At 45.9% G+C, this 21,787-nt stretch overlaps 1 protein-coding gene across 14 annotated transcripts in view; it reads left to right on the plus strand.

Annotated features, from left to right (window-relative positions):
* Positions 1 to 21,787, plus strand: part of LOC148054134 (ubiquitin-associated protein 1-like) — a 111,203-nt gene that overhangs the window by 54,361 nt on the left and 35,055 nt on the right. For 8 of the 14 annotated variants that reach the window (XR_015707578.1, XR_015707592.1, XR_015707580.1 and 5 more), the window contains 2 exons: positions 272 to 495; positions 781 to 7,783. Coding sequence is in view for 3 of the 14 variants with exons in the window: in XM_087770679.1 (XP_087626805.1) it covers positions 11,189 to 12,544 (1,356 nt within the window). In the remaining 11 variants the exon portion in view is untranslated. Of the gene's footprint in view, positions 1 to 271; positions 496 to 780; positions 7,784 to 11,169; positions 16,489 to 21,787 lie in introns of those variants that run through there. The other 6 variants (XM_087770679.1, XM_087770680.1, XM_087770681.1 and 3 more) reach the window with 3 other exon arrangements.

Raw genomic sequence — 21,787 nt, forward strand, 5'->3', positions numbered from 1 at the left:
ATCCTTTAGCACCTAGGGCTGGAAGGAAAAAATAAGATTCTTAGCAGTTCATGTATTTATTTTTAAACATGTGCTTGCTCTTATTTTACACAAAATATGAGTGAAAGTGATTTAATTAGCTCATAACTTATGAAAAGTTAGGCTAAGTTACTTTGCATTTCCTGTACATTAGCAATGCGTACAGAGGCAGTTCAACATGAGTCAGGTGACACACAGTTACTGTCTCTTTTTTTTTAAAAATGTAGTCCTCTTGTCTCCATTTGTCTTGCAGTTCTTTGTTTACAATTTAAAATGAATATGAGTGTTAATTTGGGCTCTGAAAAAGCCCTTGCACCAGGTTCCACAAGGTTGCCCATATGTTTTGAGGGATAAAGCATATGTTACAACTGGAGTGAAGAAATGTTGATAAAATCTCCCATGACTGTTACTGCACAGAAGATGCAAGATTGGTTGGAGAGTGGGTGGAGATGGATGGTAACTGAATGAGATTGGAAGGTAATGTTTGGGGTTTTTATTTGGTTTTAGTATTTGGTTTATTTGGTTTTTACCATGCCAGTCCCCAGGACTGACTGGGGGAACTGGCAGTTGGGCTTAATTCTGTGATTATCTTTAAAATTAATGTTTGGAAAAGTTATGCATTTCTCTTTTCTTCAATAGTTTAATAGAAGTTATTGAACTATGCCATCATTATTATTATTATTATTATTATTATTATTATTATTATTATTATTATTATTATTATTATTATTATTATTATTATTATTATTTTGTCCTCATCAGGGAAATCTCTACTGTTGCCTTTCTGCTCATTTTACCTGAGTTAATTTGCTTTGCTGGAAAGGAGTATGTGCATGGAACTGAACTGCATCAAACCTAACCTACGAATTTACTATTTCCCTCATGCACCTTTGACTCCTACTACGTGATGTCCCTGCTTGCAAGGGGAGTTTGCTGCTGCCACAGCCACGAATGGCCAGCTTCAGCTAGTTCAGGTATCGGCAGCAGTTTAGCTGCACTCAAAGAGAGCAAAGCTGCAGCACAGAGCACAGCTAGCCCTGCCTGACAGCTCTGTGGACTATACAAAACCCAAGAAGCTGGGTAAATATACGTGTTTAGCACACACAGAACTCCACACTACTGTGGACCTGCTGCTGACTGCACCATAGCTAACTAGTTTGAAGCCAGATTGGGTGTACACCAGACTATGCTGCAGCTTGCAGGGCAGGTGTACCCCAGATTCATATACCTGTAACACCCTAAGAACAGAGGTTTTTGAGCTCCATCTCTTATAAAGAATTTCTTCCCCTTCTGAAAAAAACCACAAAACACTTTGGACAACAGCAGTGCAAATTTCTTATGCCACTCTGGCAATATTTTCATACCTTAGTCAGAGATAGCATGAGCTAGTAAGTGCATATTCCTCCCCATACTGACTCTGCAGTATAGATGTCTCATCTATGCGTGGGTACACTGGGCTATGTTAGAAGGTGGCTGATCTCAAGCCATTTCCTCTTCACACCAGTGCAATGCGCCAAACCCAACCAGAGGGGAGAGCATGGACCAGCATCAAATAATTAGCTGTGAGGGGAGCTGGGTTCAAGCCAGGGTTCAAGCCCACGCTCAGAAGGTAGTACAGATGCAGCCTGTCTGTCTAAGCAAGCTGATGCTTTGTCTCTTAGTCATCTGATGGATTAATTCCTTTGTTATGTAGAAGAATGTTAAGTGATGTTAAGAGTGTGACTGGAGGCCTCCAGCCTCTCCGACCCAGGACCCCTCCTGCCCAGCCACTGGAGCCCAGCCCAGTGCCCGGGGGTCCTGGGGTCTCTGCCCAGGCTGAGGGATGCAGCTGCCACTTTCCCGTTTGCAGGTTCAACCAGAAGTGAAGCTGAGCACGTATTCCAGAGACACACATACACGGACACATACACAGGAGGACATACACAGGACACTGACACAGCCCATCACACAGATTGCTGCAGACAAGGTGCTGCCCTCAACAGCACCTACATACAGGACTCTCATAAAACATAGACAGCCACGTCCCCTTCCTCATATTTGGCTGGTAGAGATACAAGGTCACTAGTGAAGGCACGCACACGACACTCTCTAGGTTCACAAGCACACATACATTCACAGATCCTGGCCTCTCTGTCTGACTGACACCCCTGCCTAGATCCTGGCCCCCCTTACTTGCTTCATGGGTCCCCTTCTTACTGGCTAGTCCAGTTTGATGCTCACTAGCAAACATGCACACACTCACACACTTGCCCCACAGGCACTCTACATTCGCAAGTCCCACTGGGCATAGCAGCACAGACCCAGCTCCCACCAGCAGCCAGCACCAGATGCATGGGCTGTGACCTGTGGTCCCACTCCAGCCGCTGGTGCTGAGCTCACCTCACTCATCCTAGTCCCCCCCAGTAGCTGCTTTTTGAGACACACACCATTCCTACCCCAGACACCGGAGGTTAAAGACCTCCACTTGCTCCAGTAGCTGATGCTGAGACCCCCCCCCACTCACTCCAGTAGCTGACACCACAGGCTGGGGGCACCTACACCCCTGGTCTGACTCCAGTAGCTGACACCCAGTACACGCACGCCTGTCTCCCCCAGTAGCTGGCACTCCGGGCTCCCTAGATCCAGAGCTATGGCCTCTCCAACTACTGATGCTAGGACCCCCATTTGTTCCAGTAGCTGACACCACAGGCCACGGGGCGCCCACACCCCTGGTCTGACTCCAGTAGCTGGCACCAATTTTCACTCACACACACACAGGTCTCACCAGTAGTTGGCACATAGTCCTTGCAGCACACATGCACACGGGATAGAGAGTGAGATTACAAAGAGAGATAGTTAAGAAAAGATTTAATAAGAAGATAGGACAGACTGTGGTGATCAGGTGCAGGACTCAGCCAGACAAGCGTACTGACTGACCCTGTTTTACACGCGACCAGCCCGTTTTATATCCTTTTCTGTCTACACCTCTCTTTGTTCCTCCCTGCTCCCACTTCCCCCTGCACATGCCTTCATGGGTTTATACAGCTCTATCGATTCCCAAATCCCTCCCAGTTCAGGATTCCCTGGTTTACAATCTTATTAGTTGCAAAGTCCAGGTTGATCTTCCTGGGAGCGGCACCTGTAGTTTCTTGATAGTCCATCAATTAGTGTGACAGACCAGGTTTGTTTCTTGTCATTGTCTCCATGTTTGCTTTGTCAGCTCTGTGTCTCTGTATAATTTGTTTCTGGTTTACCCCGTTTTCCCTTAGTTTCCCAATTGACAGTGTCAGATAACCTTGCTGGAATAAACATTCTCATATTCCTGCATGCCCTCATCAATTAGTGTGACTGACCAAGTTTGGTTCTCATCACTGCCTCCCTTATCATGTGACAGTCAGGTTTGTGTCCCTGTATGTTCTTGTTTATGGCTTCCTCCTTTTCTGATTTTCCCTTGCTGCACTGAAAAAAGGTCCTTGACCAGGTACCCTTAAAGGAGCAGACACACTCCTTCCACATACCCTTACAAAGAAAATAAGGAATTAAACCAGGAAATCAGAAAAAAATACATTCCATTTTAAAATCATTGAGCTAATTTTACATTGGCTAATTTTACATTGACTTCATAAATTTGGGTTGCCATACGTTGAAGAATTAAAATTCTCTAAATGCAAAAAAAAAAGAAAGCATTTTACCGATGTATGCTTTGTGTTGTTACTCAGCAGAATAGCTGGAGAATGGAGTAGGAAATAGTACAAAAATTGGGTGATTAAGTTAGCCAGAAGGGCCCCAAAATCTCTTCAAGTCTTTAAGGATAAAATATTGTATTGGGTCTGGCTGGGATGGAGTTAACTTTCCCCATAGCAGCCCTCATAGTGCTGTGCTTTGTATTTAGAATCATAGAATCCTTTAGGTTGGAAAAGACCCTTAAGATCATCAAGTCCAACCGTTAACCTAACACTACGAATTCCACCACTAAACCATGTCCCTAAGCACTACATCTACACGTCTATTAAATACCTCCAGGGATGGGGACTCAACCACTTCCCTGGGCAGCCTGTTCCAGTGCCTGACTGCCCTTTCAGTGAAGAATTTTTTCCTAATATCCAATCTAAACCTCCCCTGGCGCAGCTTGAGGCCGTTTCCTCTCGTCCTATCTCTTCTTACTTGGGAGAAGAGACTGACTGCCCACCTCCTTTCAGGTAGTTGTAGAGAGCAATAAGGTCTCCCCTGAGCCTCCTTTTCTCCAAACTAAACAACCCCAGGTCCCTCAGCTGCTCCTCATAAGACTTGTGCTCTAGACCTTTCACCAACTTCGTTGCCCTTCTCTGGACATGCTCCAGCACCTCAATGTCCTTCTTGTAGTGAGGGGCCCAAAAATGAACACAGTATTCGAGGTGTGGCCTCACCAGTGCTGAGTAAAAAGGGACAGTCACGTCCCTAGTCCTGCTGGCCACACTATTCCTGATACAAGCCAGGATGCCGTTGGCCTTCTTGGCCACCTGGAAACACTGCTGGCTCATGTTCAGGTGGCCGTCAACCAACACCCCCAGGTCCTTTACTGCCAGGCAGCTCTCCAGCCACTCTTCCCCAAGCCTGTAGTGTTGCATGGGGTTGTTGTGACCCAAGTGCAGGACCCGGCACTTAGCCTTGTTGAATCTCATACATTTGGCCTTGGCCCATTTATCCAGCCTGTCCAGGTCCCTCTGTAGGGCCTTCCTACCCTCCAGCAGATCAACACTCCCGGCCAACTTGGTGTCATCTGCAAACTTACTGAGGGTGCACTCGATCCCCTTGTCCAGATCATCGATAAAGATATTAAACAGAACTGGCCCCAATACTGAGCCCTGGAGAACACCACTCGTGACTGGCCGCCAACTGGATTTAACTCCATTCACCACCACTCTTTGGGCCCAGCCACCCAGACAGTTTTTTACCCAGTGAAGAGTGCACTTATCCAAGCTGTGAGCAGCCAGTTTCTCCAGGAGAATGCTGTGGGAAACGGTGTCAAAGGCCTTACTAAAGTCCAGGTAGACAACATTTGTAGCTAGAAAGGTGTTGATAATTCACCAATGTTTGACTACTGCTGTGCAGTGCTCCCACAACATCAAGGCTGTCTCTCCAAACCCCCCCTCTAAAGGCCAGTAGGCTGGGGGTGGGCAAGAGGTTGGGAAGGGACATAGCCAGACTCAGGCTAAGCAAAGGGATATTCCATACCACATGACTTCATGCTCGGCAATAAAACCTAAGAGAAAGGGCGGGGGGGGGCATTCGTTATTAAGGTGTTTGTCTTCCAGAGCAACTGCTACGTGTACTGATGCCCTGCTTCCCAGGAAGTGGCTGCTGATGGGAAGTAGAGAATAAAATATTTTTTTGTTTTCCTTTGCTTCCATGCACGGCCATTGCTTTTTTTTATTAAACTGCCTTTATCTCGACCCACAAGGTTTTTTTCATCTTACTTTCTCCCCCCTGTCCTGCTGAGGAGGGAGAGTGATAGAGCAGCTTGGTGGGCACCTGGTGGCTAGCCAAGGTCAACCCAACCCACTGCGAGATAGCATTTACTGGACTTAGTGTTCTCTACAACAGCCTTGAAAACTAATAGCAAAAGTTACTGATTAATGTTTTGTTTCTGAGATGCAACTTTTATTACTACATTACGCATCCCATCTCTTCATCCCATCTCAATTAAAAATTATCCCTGCTGTTCTGTGTGTGCCATCTAATGTTATTAGGAGATATTTCATGCCATAAATGACTGTTATAGCAAATGGCAGTCTTGTTCATAATCTGAAAATAAAGGAAGAGTGTTTATGTTAAATTATTGTCCCAGTTAACAATTTCTTTTAAGACACAAGAATGTGTGAGCTTGCCAGAGAAAAGAGAAAGAAGTTTCTTCACAACATGAAAATTGAATTATTAAGAGAGTTATATGGCAATGTTTATAGTGTAATTAAAAAATGAAAAACATTGAGAGACTAGATTTTTGAAACAGTAAAACCTGAATGAAACTTCAGGCATGACCTATATGAAGACAAGACTTCATATTTGTAAATTCTTATACATTCAAATGATGAGTGACTTAGAAAAGACCCTGCAGGTTTGATATTTTTTTGCTGAGGACACTACATCCTTATAAAGTTTTGAGTGTGTCGTGGATGGAGTGAGAGTGCACTTCACTCGTAAGAGAGAAGCAACAATATACTTTATTGATCTAAAACAGTGAGTTAACAGAGTTCAATGGTAAACGCGACAGTGGTTTAACAAGATTCAGTGGCAAGGTACACTTGATTATTTACTGCATAGAGGACAGGGTCAGACAAGACTGTCAGGGAGACCCTCCCGTTGAGTCATGAGGTTCAGAAAGGACCCCCTTGCTTTCTAAACTCCTTCTCAGAGAGGAGTCTAGGTGCAGCTGGATCCAATCCTAGTCCCAGACTTGGTCAATGGTTTATGTCTAAAGGATTATATATGCACAATCAATCCTTTATATCACTTAGCTAAGATTTCAAAGTTTAGCATGCTATTAGTCACTTACCGAGGATCTGTTGTGGCAAGGAATCTCTCAACCTCGAGGAGTAACCTTGAGAGGCGTCCCTACTCAAGGGGAGATCCTGGTGTGCAGCCAGCTGCTGTGCAGGAGAGCTCAACAGGCCCTGGGCTGTCCACTATTTATAGAATAAGATGATTGACTTATAGTCATATTTGCATACCAGCAAGACATCTGGATCACTGCTCCAGACAGCCCTTGTCTACTGTGTTGCCATCCATCCCCAAAGTCCAGCATAAGCTGGATGCAGCCATCACGACCCCCACTGGTGGTTATGGCTTAAGTGTGGGGGGGAGCACACCACCTTAGAGCGACACAAATTTTCCTCAGGAGGATTTAAAGTCGCAATGGAAAAATTGATGCATTTAAACATAAGTGGAAAATGGATGTAGAATTCATTGAACCACCTTGCTTTTCCTTGGTAAAAGAGTAACAGTGACGTTTAGGAACTGTAAATTTTTCTCATGAATGGCAGGTTATATTAGTCATTAGTGTCAGGGCCCTGAGGGCACTAATGGGCTTTAATGGCCCTGTCCAGCCTTCTTTGTCCCCCACTCCCGGTCCCTGCTCAAGAATTCAGGAGCCCCAATTTAGTGGCAAGAGTGTTGTGGTGGACTGCATCAAAGGCCTTTACAGAAGTCCAGGTAGATGACATCCGTAGCTCTTCCCTTGTCCACTGACGCAGTCACTCCATCGTAGAGGGCCACTAGATTAGTCAGGCACGATTTGCCCTTGGTGAAGCCATGTTGGCTGTCTAATCACCTCCCTGTCATCCATATGTTTTGACATATATTCCAGGAGGATCTGTTCCATGATGTTACTGGGCACGGAGGTGAGGCTGAGTGGTTGGTAGTTCCCAGGGTCCTCCTGGGATCCATCCTCCCAGATGGGATCCACCCAAGGATAATGAGGGAGCTGGCAGAGGAGCTGGCCAAGCCACTCTCCATTATTTATCAGCAGTCCTGGTCAACCGGGGAGGTCCCAGATGACTGGAAGCTAGCTAATGTGACGCCCCTCTACAAGAAGGGTCGGAAGGAGAATCCGGGAAACTACAGGCCTGTCAGCCTGACCTCAGTGCCAGGGAAGGTCATGGAGCAGATCATCTTGAGTGCCATTATGCAGCAAGTGCGGGACAACCAGGGGATCAGGCCCAGCCAGCATGGGTTTATGAAAGGGAGATCCTGTTTCACTAACCTGGTCTCCTTCTATGACAAGGTGACCCACATAGTGGATGAGGGGAAGGCTGTGGATGTTGTCTACCTGGACTTTAGTAAGGCCTTTGACACTGTCTCCCACAGCATTCTCCTGGAGAAGCTGGCTGCACACGGCTTGGATGGGTGTACTCTCCGCTGGGTTAAAAACTGGCTGGATGGCCGAGCCCAGAGAGTGGTGGTGAATGGAGTCAAATCCAGTTGGCGGCCGGTCACGAGTGGTGTTCCCCAGGGCTCAGTACTGGGGCCGGTCCTGTTCAACATCTTCATTGATGATCTGGATGAGGGGATTGAGTGCACCCTCAGTAAGTTTGCAGATGACACCATGTTGGGTGGAAGTGTCGATCTGCTGGAGGGTAGGAAGGCCCTGCAGAGGGACCTGGACAGGCTGGATCAATGGGCCGGGGCCAACTGCATGAGATTCAACAAGGCTAAGTGCCGGGTCCTGCACTTGGGTCACAACAACCCCATGCAACGCTACAGGCTGGGGGAGGAGTGGCTGGAGAGATGCCTGGCAGTAAAGGACCTGGGGGTGTTGGTTGACAGCCGCCTGAACATGAGCCAGCAGTGTGCTCAGGTGGCCAAGAGGGCCAATGGCATCCTGGCCTGTATCAAGAATAGTGTGGCCAGCAGGACCAGGGAGGTGATAGTGCCCCTGTACTCGGCACTGGTGAGGCCACACCTCGAGTACTTTCAGTTTTGGGCCCCTCACTACAAGAAGGACATCGAGGTGCCGGATCATGTCCAGAGAAGGGCAACGAAGCTGGTGAAGGGTCTAGAGCACAAGTCTTATGAGGAGTGGCTGAGGGAGCTGGGGTTGTTTAGTTTGGAGAAAAGGAGGCTCAGGGGAGACCTTATTGCTCTCTACAACTACCTGAAAGGAGGTTGTAGTGAGGTGGGGGTCTGTCTCTTCTCCCAAGTAACAAGCGATAGGACGAGAGGAAACGGCCTCAAGCTGCGCCAGGGGAGGTTTAGGTTAGACATTAGGAAAAACTTCTTCACCAAAAGGGTGGTCAAGCATTGGAACAGGCTGCCCAGGGAAGTGGTTGAGTCTCCATCCCTGGAGGTATTTAAAGAACGGATAGATGTGGTGCTCGAGGACATGGTATAGATGGACTTGGCAGTGATAAGTTGACGGTTGGACTTGATGATCTTAAGGGTCTTTTCCAACCTTGACGATTCTATGAGTCTATGATTTTTACCCTTTTTAAAAATGGGTGTGAGTTTTCCCTTTTTCCAGTCACTGGGGACTTTGCCTGACTGCCATGACTTTTCAGATATGATGGAGAGTGGCTTGGCAGCTACATCAGCCAATTCCCTCAGGATCCCATTGTGTGACCCAGTTCTTTCTAGGGTCCTGTGTCATCACAGAACTTGCCTTTCAAGGCCCAGGATTGTGTTTCGGGCAGTGGCATAGTTTACAGAGTATGTTTCAAGCCACTCAGTAGTTGCTTCCACCATAGTAAGCACGCAGTGCTTGCTTTGGCAGGTTCATGGCAGTGATTCAATATTGTCAATCTGCTAGGCCTTGCCATATCAACATCCCAGCAATCACCCTCTATTCCAGAGACACTTTAGTCAAGGGCTCGTTTGATTGTGGTGCACGTTTCACTTTCATGGGTGACCTGCGTGATGGCCTCCATGGTCAGGTGCACCGCTCGTTCACGAGCCCATTGATATGTTGCATCTCTCCCTAGATATTCTGATGGGCCCTCTGAGCTACAAATAGGTCACCCTTGCATTCCCAGCCCAGGTCCACCTGAGCCACTTCAATTCTGGCAGCCAGGTCTACCTCCTCATTGTTTCAATGTTCTTTGGTGACATAGCTCTTGGGCATGTGAGCATCTACATGATGTACCTTTACAACAAGGTTCTCTACACGGCAGTGATGTCTTGCCACAATGCAGCAGCACAGATGGGTTTACCTTTGTGCTGCCAGTTAGTCTGTTTCTGTTGCTGTAGCCACCCCTATAGGGCATTACCCACCATCCATGAGTCAGTATAGAGACAGAGTACTGGCCACTTTCTTGTTCACCAATATCTAGGGCCAGTTGGATGGCTTTCACTTCTGCAAACTGGCTCAATTAATCTTTTCCTTTGGGAGTTTCTGTAACTTGTTGTCCTGGTTTCAGCTGGGATAGAGTTAATTTTCTTCTTAGTAGCTGGTATAGTGCTGTGTTTTGGATTTAGTATGAGAATAATGTTGATATAACACACTGATGTTTTAGTTGTTGCTAAGTAGTGCTTACACTAGTCAAGGACTTTTCAGCTTCCCATGCTCTGCGTGGCGTACAAGAAGCTGGGAGGGGGCACAGCCAGGGGGGCTGACCCAGATTGGCCACAGGGCTATTCCACACCGTATGACGTCATGCTCAGTATATAACTGGGGCGAGTTGGCCGGGGGGGAAGGGATTGCTGCTCGGGAACAGGCTGGGCATCAGTCAGGGGGTGGTGAGCAATTGTGTCGTGTATTACTTGCTTTGTACATTATTATTGTATTATATTATTATTATTATTATTATTACTACTACTACTATCATTCTATTTTATTTTACTTCAATTATTAAACTGTTCTTATCTCAACCCAGGAGTTGTCTGACTTTCACCCTTCCAATTCTCTCCCCCACCCCACTGGGGGGGAGTGAGCGAGCGGCTGTGTGGTTCATAGTTGCTGGCTGGGGTTAAACCACACCAGTCCTTTTTGGCGCCCAACGTGGGGCAAAGGGTTTGAGATAATAACAGATTAATCAGAGTGTATTAAGGAATTTGTATCTGTTAACACTTGCTGGTCATAATATTGATTCATCTCCTCTCGGTATTAGTCTACCTGATCTGCACCATGCTCTTGTTTTTGCAGTATGTGTTAAAGATTGGTGTTGGGTGTTGCAGTTTGCTGTGCTCTGCAGTGATTAGTGATGTTTTGCCTGGGAGATTTGTTATTAAAACACTGACCTTGAGTGCTATCTGGTATTTGGGTTCTGTACTGAAGCCCTTACTGTACTTTGGGTACCACCTCATGGAGACAATTAGCAATTATACCTCTTCCTCTGAGAGGCTTTTTATGGAGGAAATACAGAATGGCACCTTCGCTGCCTTCTTCTATGATGTTTCCTCCTTCATTACAATAACTTTTTTGTATCTTGAACATCCTTGGGTAGTTAAGATACATCTATTGGTATTCCTTGGGTATATTGTTTCGGTTTTGTCTAGAGTTAATAAGCATTTTAAGAATATCATCCAGAGATCTGCTCCAAGGCTGGATAATTATGAGTGGCAGGGTGTGTGGGAGAGTATGGGCAAATGCCTAGGACGGTGGGCCCCTCCAGTGTTTTGGAGTTTCACCCCTGAACAAGTGCAGAATCCTGAAAAATTAGTAGAACATTTGGAAAAAGTATGCTGTCATCCTGACAATTCTAGGGAGACACAAATCACTGCAATGTGCTGGGGCCTGGCCCATGCCTACCGAGCCGTATTAAACACTATTCAGAACCCTCAAGGGGAAGAGAAGGTCTCTGGATCTGACAACAAAACAACTGGCGTTGCAGCTATGCCAGCCCCGGCAACAGACACTACGGCTACGCCAGCCCCTGTGACGAGCGCTGCCGATACGCCAGCCCCTGTACCAGGTGCTGTGGCTACACCAGAGAACCAACCCGTGCCAGTATCAGTTGCCCCTATACAGAAGAAAAAATACACAAGGAAATCAACTCGTTTAGTAAGGGCTGATGATGAACCAGGGCCATCACAAGAACAGGAGGAGGAAGAGGCAGAACCCACAAATGAGATGGTAACAACCCGATCTCTGTCCCTGAGTGAGCTGCGAGATATGCGAAAAGATTTTAGTCGTCATCCAGGCGAGCACATCATCACCTGGATGCTCCAATGCTGGGATAACGGGGCTAGTAGCCTGGAATTAGAGAGTAAGGAAGCCAAGCAGCTGGGATCCATTTCTAGGGAAGGGGGCATTGACAAAGCGATTGGAAAAGGGGCAAAAGTCCTCAGCCTCTGGAGGCGACTTCTGGCAGCTGTGAAGGAAAGGTATCCTTTCAAGGAAGATTTTTTATGTCAGCCAGGCAAGTGGACCACCATGGAGAGAGGTATCCAGTACCTGAGGGAATTAGCCGTGCTGGAGGTGATGCATAATGACTTGAACAATGAGCAGTTATCCAAAGATCCAGATGAAGTCCAGTGCACACGACCCATGTGGCGGAAGTTCGTGCGGAGCGCACCGTCATCATATGCAAACTCTTTGGCAACAATGACCTGGAAAGATGAAGAGGGACTAATGGTGGATGAATTGGCTGGCCAACTCCGGCAATACGAAGAAAGTCTCTCTTCCTCCCTACGGGCCTGCGTCGTGGCTGTGGAGAAACTGCCTGATGTGCTAGCTGAGAAATTATCCCGGGAGTTCCAGCGATTCAAAGAGGACATGTCCTACTCCTCACCTGTACAGACCAGTATCTCAGCCATCAGGAGTAAGCATCCCTCTCTTCAAGAGAGAAGATATAGTGAATACACACCACGGGCCACCCTGTGGTTTTATCTGCGTGACCACGGAGAGGACATGAGGAAGTGGGATGGAAAATCTACCTCGACCCTAGAGGCACGAGTACGTGAGTTGCAAGGAAAAACAATTACAAAAGGTGGTTCTTCCAGGAAAATTGCTGCTCCAGTTTCCAGTGAGCAGTTCCCTAGACAGGATAAAAGGGCTGATTTTGCTTCCGATCTCAATAAAGGGGTTTTTGATTCGCATTTACAAGAAGTGAGTAACGAATGCTATGACCGGGACTAGAGGGGCCCTGCCTCCAGCCAGGTGGAGGAAAGGGACAACCGGGTGTACTGGACTGTGTGGATTCGATGGCCTGGCACATCAGACCCACAGGAGTATAAGGCTTTAGTAGACACCGGTGCACAGTGTACCCTAATGCTATCAAGCTATGAAGGGGCAGAACCCATCTGTATTTCTGGAGTGACAGGGGGATCCCAGCAGCTGACTGTATTGGAGGCTGAAGTGAGCTTAACCGGGAAGGAGTGGCAGAAGCACCCCATTGTGACTGGCCCAGAGGCTCCATGCATCCTTGGCATAGATATTACCTCAGGAGAGGGTATTTCAAGGACCCAAAAGGGTACCGGTGGGCTTTTGGCATAGCTGCCTTGGAGACGGAGGAAATTAAACAGCTGTCTACCCTGCCTGGTCTCTCGAAGGACCCCTCTGTTGTGGGGTTGCTAAGGGCCAAAGAACAACAGGTGCCAATCGCTACCACAACGGTGCACCGGCGGCAATACTGCACCAACAGAGACTCCCTGATTCCCATCCATAAGCTGATTCGTCAACTGGAGAGCCAAGGAGTGATCAGCAAGACTCGCTCACCCTTTAACAGTCCCATATGGCCAGTGCGAAAGTCTAATGGAGAGTGGAGACTAACAGTAGACTATCGGGGCCTGAATGAAGTCACGCCGCCACTGAGCGCTGCTGTGCCAGACATGCTAGAACTTCAATATGAACTGGAGTCAAAGGCAGCCAAGTGGTATGCCACCATTGACATCGCTAATGCGTTTTTCTCAATTCCTTTGGCGGCAGAGTGCAGGCCACAGTTTGCTTTCACTTGGAGGGGGGTCCAGTACACCTGGAATCGACTGCCCCAGGGGTGGAAACACAGCCCCACCATTTGCCATGGACTGATCCAGACTACATTGGAACAGGGTGGGGCTCCAGAACACCTGCAATACATTGATGACATCATCGTGTGGGGCAACAAAGCAGCAGAAGTTTTTGAGAAAGGGAAGCAAATATTCAAAATCCTTCTGGAGGCTGGCTTGCCATAAAACAAAGTAAGGTCAAGGGACCTGCACAGGAGATCCAGTTTTTAGGAGTAAAATGGCAAGATGGACGTCGTCAGATCCCAATGGATGTGATCAACAAAATAACAGCCATGTTTCCACCAACCAGCAAAAAGGAAACACAGGCTTTCTTGGGCGTTGTGGGTTTTTGGAGAATGCATATTCCAAATTACAGTCTGATCGTAAGCCCTCTCTATCAAGTGACCCGGAAGAAGAATGATTTCAAATGGGGCCCTGAGCAATGACAGGCCTTTGAACAAATTAAACAGGAGATAGTCCATGCAGTAGCCCTTGGGCCAGTCCGGGCAGGACAAGATGTAAAAAATGTGCTCTACACTGCAGCCGGGGAGAATGGCCCTACCTGGAGCCTCTGGCAGAAAGCACCAGGGGAGACTCGAGGTCGACCCCTAGGGTTTTGGAGTCGGGGATACAGAGGATCTGAGGCTAGCTATACTCCAACTGAAAAAGAGATATTAGCAGCATATGAAGGGGTTCAAGCCGCTTCAGAAGTGGTTGGTACTGAAGCACAGCTCCTCTTGGCACCCCGACTGCCGGTGTTGGGCTGGATGTTCAAAGGGAGGGTCCCCTGTACACATCATGCAACTGATGCTACATGGAGTAAGTGGGTTGCACTGATCACACAACGGGCTCGAATAGGAAACCCCAGTCGCCCAGGAATCTTGGAAGTGATCATGGACTGGCCAGAAGGCAAAGATTTTGGAATATCACCAGAGGAGGAGGTGTTGCGTGCTGAGGAGGCCCCACCATATAATAAACTATCAGAAAATGAGAAGCAATATGCCTTGTTCACTGATGGGTCCTGTCGTCTTGTGGGGAAACATCGGAGGTGGAAAGCTGCTGTATGGAGTCCTGTACGACAAGTGGCAGAAACTGCTGAAGGAGAAGGTGAATCGAGTCAGTTTGCAGAGGTGAAGGCCATCCAGCTGGCTTTAGATATGGCCGAAGGAGAAAAGTGGCCAATGCTCTATCTCTATACCGACTCATGGATGGTGGCAAATGCCCTGTGGGGCTGGTTACAGCAATGGAAGCAGAGCAACTGGCAGCGCAGAGGCAAACCCATCTGGGCTGCCGCATTGTGGCAAGATATTGCTGCCCGGATAGAGAACCTGGTTGTAAAAGTACGTCATGTAGATGCTCACGTACCCAAGAGTCAGGCCACTGAAGAACATCAAAACAACCAGCAGGTGGATCAGGCTGCTAAGATTGAAGTGGCTCAAGTGGACCTGGACTGGCAACATAAGGGTGAATTATTTCTAGCTCGGTGGGCCCATGACACCTCAGGCCACCAAGGAAGAGATGCAACATATAGATGGGCTCGTGATCGAGGGGTGGATCTGACCATGGACACTATTGCACAGGTTATCCATGAATGCGAAACATGCTGCAATCAAGCAAGCCAAGCGGTTCAAGCCTCTCTGGTATGGAGGACGATGGCTGAAATATAAATACGGGGAGGCCTGGCAGATTGATTATATCACACTTCCACAAACCCGCCAAGGCAAGCGCCACGTGCTTACAATGGTGGAAGCAACCACCGGATGGCTGGAAACATATCCCGTGCCCCATGCCACCGCCCGGAACACTATCCTGGCAAGTCCTGTGGCGACATGGCACCCCAGAAAGAACTGAGTCAGATAACGGAACTCATTTCTGAAACAACCTCATAGACACCTGGGCCAAAGAGCATGGCATTGAGTGGGTGTATCACATTCCCTGTCATGCACCAGCCTCCGGGAAAATCGAACGATACAATGGACTGTTAAAGACTACACTAAAAGCAATGGGTGGTGGGTCATTCAAACACTGGGATACACATTTAGCAAAGGCCACTTGGTTAGTCAACACTAGGGGATCTGCCAATCGAGCTGGCCCTGCCCAGTCAAGACTTTTACGTACTGCAGAGGGGGATAAAGTCCCTGTAGTGCACCTAAAAAATATGACGGGGAAGACAGTCTGGGTTACTCCTGCTTCAGGCAGAGGTAAACCCATTCGTGGGATTGCTTTTGCTCAAGGACCTGGATGCACTTGGCGGGTGATGCAGGAGGATGGGGAATTCCGATGCGTACCTCAAGGAGATTTGATTTTGGGTGAAAATAGCCAATGAACTGAATTGTATAATGTTAGTTGCTATATAATACTAGATGTCATCACTTCAATGATCACTATGTGCCATATCAACGGTATACAGTAAGAATCACCCAAATTAATGAAGAACAAACTTTGAGGAAACTGAACAAAGTGCAGTGGTGATGGAACCAGAACTGACTTCAGCATACAACAATCCAACACCACACACCATCTCTCCTGCCCTGAAAGACTGTTATGACAGATGGAGCCGAAAGTCATGAACTAAATGAACTCAACAAACATTTTAGAGGGATAGCCTATAGACTAGGGAAATTATAACTATATGTGTGTGTATATATATATATATATAAAATATATCAAAAGACTGGAAAAGTGGTAGTGATTAATTGGAATGTATTTGTAAGACCTGGGCATGACGTATATGGTATGGAATAAGGGGTGGATACTGTCCTGGTTTCAGCTGGGATAGAGTTAATTTTCTTCTTAGTAGCTGGTATAGTGCTGTGTTTTGGATTTAGTATGAGAATAATGTTGATATAACACACTGATGTTTTAGTTGTTGCTAAGTAGTGCTTACACTAGTCAAGGACTTTTCAGCTTCCCATGCTCTGCGTGGCGTACAAGAAGCTGGGAGGGGGCACAGCCAGGGGGGCTGACCCAGATTGGCCACAGGGCTATTCCACACCGTATGACGTCATGCTCAGTATATAACTGGGGCGAGTTGGCCGGGGGGGAAGGGATTGCTGCTCGGGAACAGGCTGGGCATCAGTCAGGGGGTGGTGAGCAATTGTGTCGTGTATCACTTGCTTTGTACATTATTATTGTATATTATTATTATTATTATTATTATTATTATTATTATTATTATTACTACTACTACTACTACTACTATCATTCTATTTTATTTTACTTCAATTATTAAACTGTTCTTATCTCAACCCAGGAGTTGTCTGACTTTCTGTCGTGGTTTAACCCCAGCCAGCAACCAAGCACCACACAGCCGCTCGCTCACCCCCCCCTTCCTTCTTCTTCCCCCAGCTTATATACTGAGCATGATGTCATGTGGTATGGAATATCCCTTTGGCCAGTTTGGGTCAGCTGTCCTGGCTGTGTCCCCTCCCAGCTTCTTGTGCACCTGGCAGAGCATGGGAAGCTGAAAAGTCCTTGACCAGTGCAAACTCTGCTCAGCAAGAACCAAAACATCAGTGCGTTATCAACACCATTCTCATCCTAAATCCAAAACACAGCACTCTACCAGCTACTAAGAAGAAAACCAACTCCATCCCAGCCGAAACCAGGACACTTTCACCCTTCCAATTCTCTCCCCCACCCCACTGGGGGGGAGTGAGTGAGCGGCTGTGTGGTTCATAGTTGCTGGCTGGGGTTAAACCAGAACACTTGTTGTGTGAGATTCTATACAGAAGCTTTCCAGTTCCGATGGTTTCCCACAATATGACAGGGCCCATCAGTAAAAATAGATTGTGGCTACTCATTTTCTGGTAATTTATTATACAGCAGGGCCTCTTTGTCATGAGTCACCTCCTTGGGTGATGCTCCGAAATCTCTGCCTTCTGGCCAGTCCATGATCTCTTCCAGGACTCCTGGGTGGTTGGGGTTCCCCATTCAAGCCTGTTGCATGATCAATGCTACCTGCTTACTCCATGTAGCACTGGCTGCATGATGTGTAGAGGCGACCCTTCCATTGAAAATCAATTGCAGCACCTGCAACTGTGGTGCTAAGAGGAGCTGTGCTTCTGTACTGACTACTTCTGAAGCAGCTCGAACCCTCTCATGTGCTGCTAGTATCTCCTTTTCAGTCGGGGTGTAGCAGACCTCAGATGCTCTATATCCCTGGCTCCAAAACCCTAGAGGTTAACCTTAAGTCTGTCCAGGTGCTTTCTGCCAGAGGCTCAAGGTAGGGCCATGCTCCTTGGCTGCAGTGTAGATTGTTTCTCACATCTTGTCCTGTCCAGACTGGCCCAAGGGCTACCTCATGAACTATTGCCTGTTTGATCTGTTCAAAGGCTTGTTGCTGTTCAGGGCCCTAGTTGAAACAGTTCTTCTTCCAGATCACTTGATAGAGAGGGCTCACATGCTGACTGTAGACCAGAATAGGGTCACTTTCAGGTCACTCATCACATTGAGGTGGATTGGAAACTGGCTGAACGTCCACACCCAGAGGGTGGTAATCAGTGGCACGAACTACTTGGAGGCCAGTAACTAGTGGTGTACCCCAGGGGGTCAATACTGGGTCCAATCCTGTTTAACATCTTCATTAATGATCTGGATGATGGGACAGAGTGTACCCTCAGCAAGTTTCCTGATGACACAAAACTGGGAGGAGTGGCTGATACACCAGAAGGTCATGTTGCCATCCAGAGGGACCTCGACAGGCTGGAGAAATGGGCTGACAGGAACCTCATGAAGTTCAACAAGGAGAAGTGCAAAGTCCTGCACCTGGGAAGGGACGTTACCCCAGGCACCAGTACATGCTGGGAGCCACCCAGCTGGAAAGCAGCTTGGCAGAAAAGGCCCTGGGGGTCCTGGTGGGCACCAGGTTGAACACGAGCCAGCAATGTGCCCTTGCAGCAAAGAAGGCTAATGGTATCCTGGGCTGCATTAGGCAAAGTATAGCCAGCAGATTGAGGGAGGTGATCCTTCCCCTCTACTCAGCACTGGTGAGGCCACACCTGGAGTCCTGTGTCCAGTTCTGGGCTCCTCAGTACAAGAGAGACATGGACATACTGGAGGGAGTCCAGTGCAGGGCCACAAATATGATGAAAGGACTGGAGCATCTCTGATATGAGGAAAGGCTGAGAGATCTGGAACTGTTTAGCCTAGAGAAGAAAAGGCTTGGGGGGGATCTCATCAATGTGTACAAATAACTGATGGGAAGGTGCAAAGAAGATGGAGCCAGGCTCTTTTCAGTGGTGCCCAGTGACAGGACAAGAAGCAATGGGCACAAACCAAAACGCAGGAGGTTCCCTCTGAACATCAGGATACACTTTTTTTACTGTGAGGGTGACTGAGCACTGGGACAGGTTGTCCACAGAGGTTGTGGAGTCTCCCTCCTTGGAGATACTCAAAACCCACATGGACATGTTCCTGGGCAATTGTCTCTAGGTGGCCCTGCTTGAGCAGGGAGGTTGGACAAAATGACCTCCAGAGGTCACTTCCAACCTCAACTCTTCTATGATTCTTTGAAAGCTGTTTAGCTGCACCTGAATTAATGTTGAACTAGCTAGTCTGAGTGTTTTCAATGACAATGTTAACTCTTTAAACTACCTTTGACTATGAGTTTCTGTGGCCTGTTACTCCACCAGTTCTGCCATTGTACCTGAACAACTGTCCCTAAAACTAACATTCTCAGGTCAGTGCAAGTTACACTGATCACTTCTCGATTGTATTGTAGATGAGTCATAGAAAAATACTCATTTATCCATCTAGAGCCTTAATAGTGCAAATAGGATAAATCATTATGGACTACATCAATGACAGTAAAACTGACCCACCTAACTGTTAGGAACTTGAGTTGTTTTTTTTTTTTTTCTGTAGATGGTTCATTGTGTTTTGTGTGATGTGCTGTGTTTTTGTGTTCTGTTATAGAATGTTAACAGCATAAATGTATAACAAAGGACACCAGATAGGCATGTGAAAAATATCAGAATGCAATGAGATAGCTTTTTCTATCTTCATAAAGCAGCCTACTGGTGTTCAAAGATTCCTGCCCAGTATGTAGCACTCTCTTAAGCAATCTAGCTTTGCTGCATTGTACTTTGGTTTTGGACAACTATAAATTAGGCTGTTAAGTTGAACCTTTGAAGAGGCTAAAGATAGCGTAAGGGTAGAGGAAATTTCTTTCAGTGAAATTATTAAATTAACTCATGCTGATAGATTCTGGTAGGATGGTTTGAAAATGACATCACAGGGACTGCATCTTAAGATGCAGGTAACTTTTTTCTTAACATGAAATTTCACTCTAAATTGCTTCACTAATTATATCTTGCATTTTTTGAGTAATTGCTGGTATCTTGTTTTCCTCTAGGAATTGTATTAATTCCAGCAGCAGCACTAGACTAAATCATTAGCGGTTTCTTGGTTTCCAAGTGCAAAATGGATTGTAAAAGCGTAATCAAGTTCATGATAGGCACTTGTTCAGTGGCATTACTATTAAACACAGGTTTTATTTTTTAACTGTGGGAATGAACCAATCGCAGATGTCTCTGAAACATATAATGGGTAAATATATTTTAATGCACTCTTGGGCTTGGTGTTAATGTTTAAAATTCATAAGCTACTTGATAGAATACAAACCCTCTAAAAATCTAATAATGGTTCACCTTGATGTATGAAAACTCAACTGTTTTTACCCATCTGAAAATCTGGACAGTTTGTTCCAGGGAAGGAATATGCAATCATCTCCAACAATTTCATGAGAGAACACTGAGGTATACCACAACTTAAACTGATTCCAAAGTGATTGCAAAGGGTTAGATCACAGTAATACTTGTACTGAAGCAGAATCTATAAGCTATACTCCAATGTGTAGAAAGGCATTTGTACCTAAATAGAATGGGGAAGCATATCTTTGCACTTTATTCTACAGATGAAATAGCATGAAGTGCACCATGAAAATACAGATGATGGATAGGGGTGGGCCAGGGAAATAAGTTTTGCTTCTGAAGCAAATGCAAGTTGGGAATACGTCTAGGAAAAAATGTTAAACATCTATTCAACAGCTATGCCTATGGTTTCTTCACTTGATATGACTGTCTTGAAGTGAACATCTATTGATATCTATCTATATCAATAGAAAAAAAGCAAGAAAATCAAATCTTACTCATGGAGGCAATTAAGTGCACAAATCTCATAGAATAGGAAGGCTATTAATTTTACTAGGCCCTTTAAGAGTATCTTTGGCATAAATAAGTGGGAAAATATTACAAAATTTTCCCACCTAATGTGAAGAGTGACATGAAAAACAATGCTCAGATATTTTTCAGGTGTCTCATTTATGTAAATGCAAGAACATTAAAATGGATGACCTTAGGTTGATGGGCCAGAAATTCAGAGGGCTTGAAGGCAATAGTGATTGGATGTCAAGTTGCCAATTCTTTTTAACAGTTACAGTTGCATTCTAAGAAAATATATTCAACTTAAACTTGTCACAGCATGTGCCTGAATGCTTTATGATATGCTGTATGTTGATTATGTCTTTATAGCCAAGTTATGCAGTATGCTGCCTAGTAAAAACTGCTGTGTGCATGTATGACAAAATCATCTTACATGTGTTCCCTGTCTTGCCTAAATTTTAAGGTGGTAAAAGAAGGTTTTCTTCAGTGATCCCAAGAAGATCAAGTAAAAGTTTAGAGACAGAGTAGAAATTTTTAAGGCCTTGATGTCTTAACCTTTCTTTTGTCTTTATTCTTCCAGAAGGCATGCAAAATGAATAAAATTAATTTCATACACTGGTGACTGGAAAAAATCCTTAAAGCCTAAGTTACCACTTATATTCTCATTTTCATCTTCTCAACTTCCTGTATCAACTGGCAGTGTATTTAAAGGCCAGTGTTGACATTTGACTCTTAAAATATGGCACTGCTTTAGGATACGAAAAAATGCTAGATGTAAGGATATTGTGGACACTTTCCTTTAGAACTCTGAAAATTAAGATGCAAACATTGGCCTTGGAAAGTTTGTAGTTACTTATTGAGCAAGAGAATCTGTATATAACAACTGAATATCAAAGAGGTTGTATAGGAAATAGAGTATGTGAAACTATCCTTATTTCTGTACCAGGTGCTATGATGCTGAGCAGCTGGCAAAAGGTACAGCTGAATTGCTTTTCATCCTACCTTAAGTGCAACTTGTATTTAAGAGCTTTGCATAAATTCAGCAGTTATGTAGTTGTAACTGTTACAGTGTTGAAGACCTCTTATCACTAGCAATTTGGAATTAACCAGTCCTAAAACAATTCTCTCCATCCAGCATCCATTATGAAAAAAGTTTAATCTAATTCACTGTTAATTGTTGGATCATAGTTGGTTGGACATGTGACACGCATCAGAAAAATAATTTCTGAAAT

The sequence above is a fragment of the Nipponia nippon genome, unplaced genomic scaffold (genome assembly GCF_047370975.1).
Source record: "Nipponia nippon isolate SJK-2023a ecotype South Korea unplaced genomic scaffold, ASM4737097v1 scaffold_33, whole genome shotgun sequence".
Classification (NCBI taxonomy): Eukaryota; Metazoa; Chordata; class Aves; order Pelecaniformes; family Threskiornithidae; genus Nipponia; species Nipponia nippon.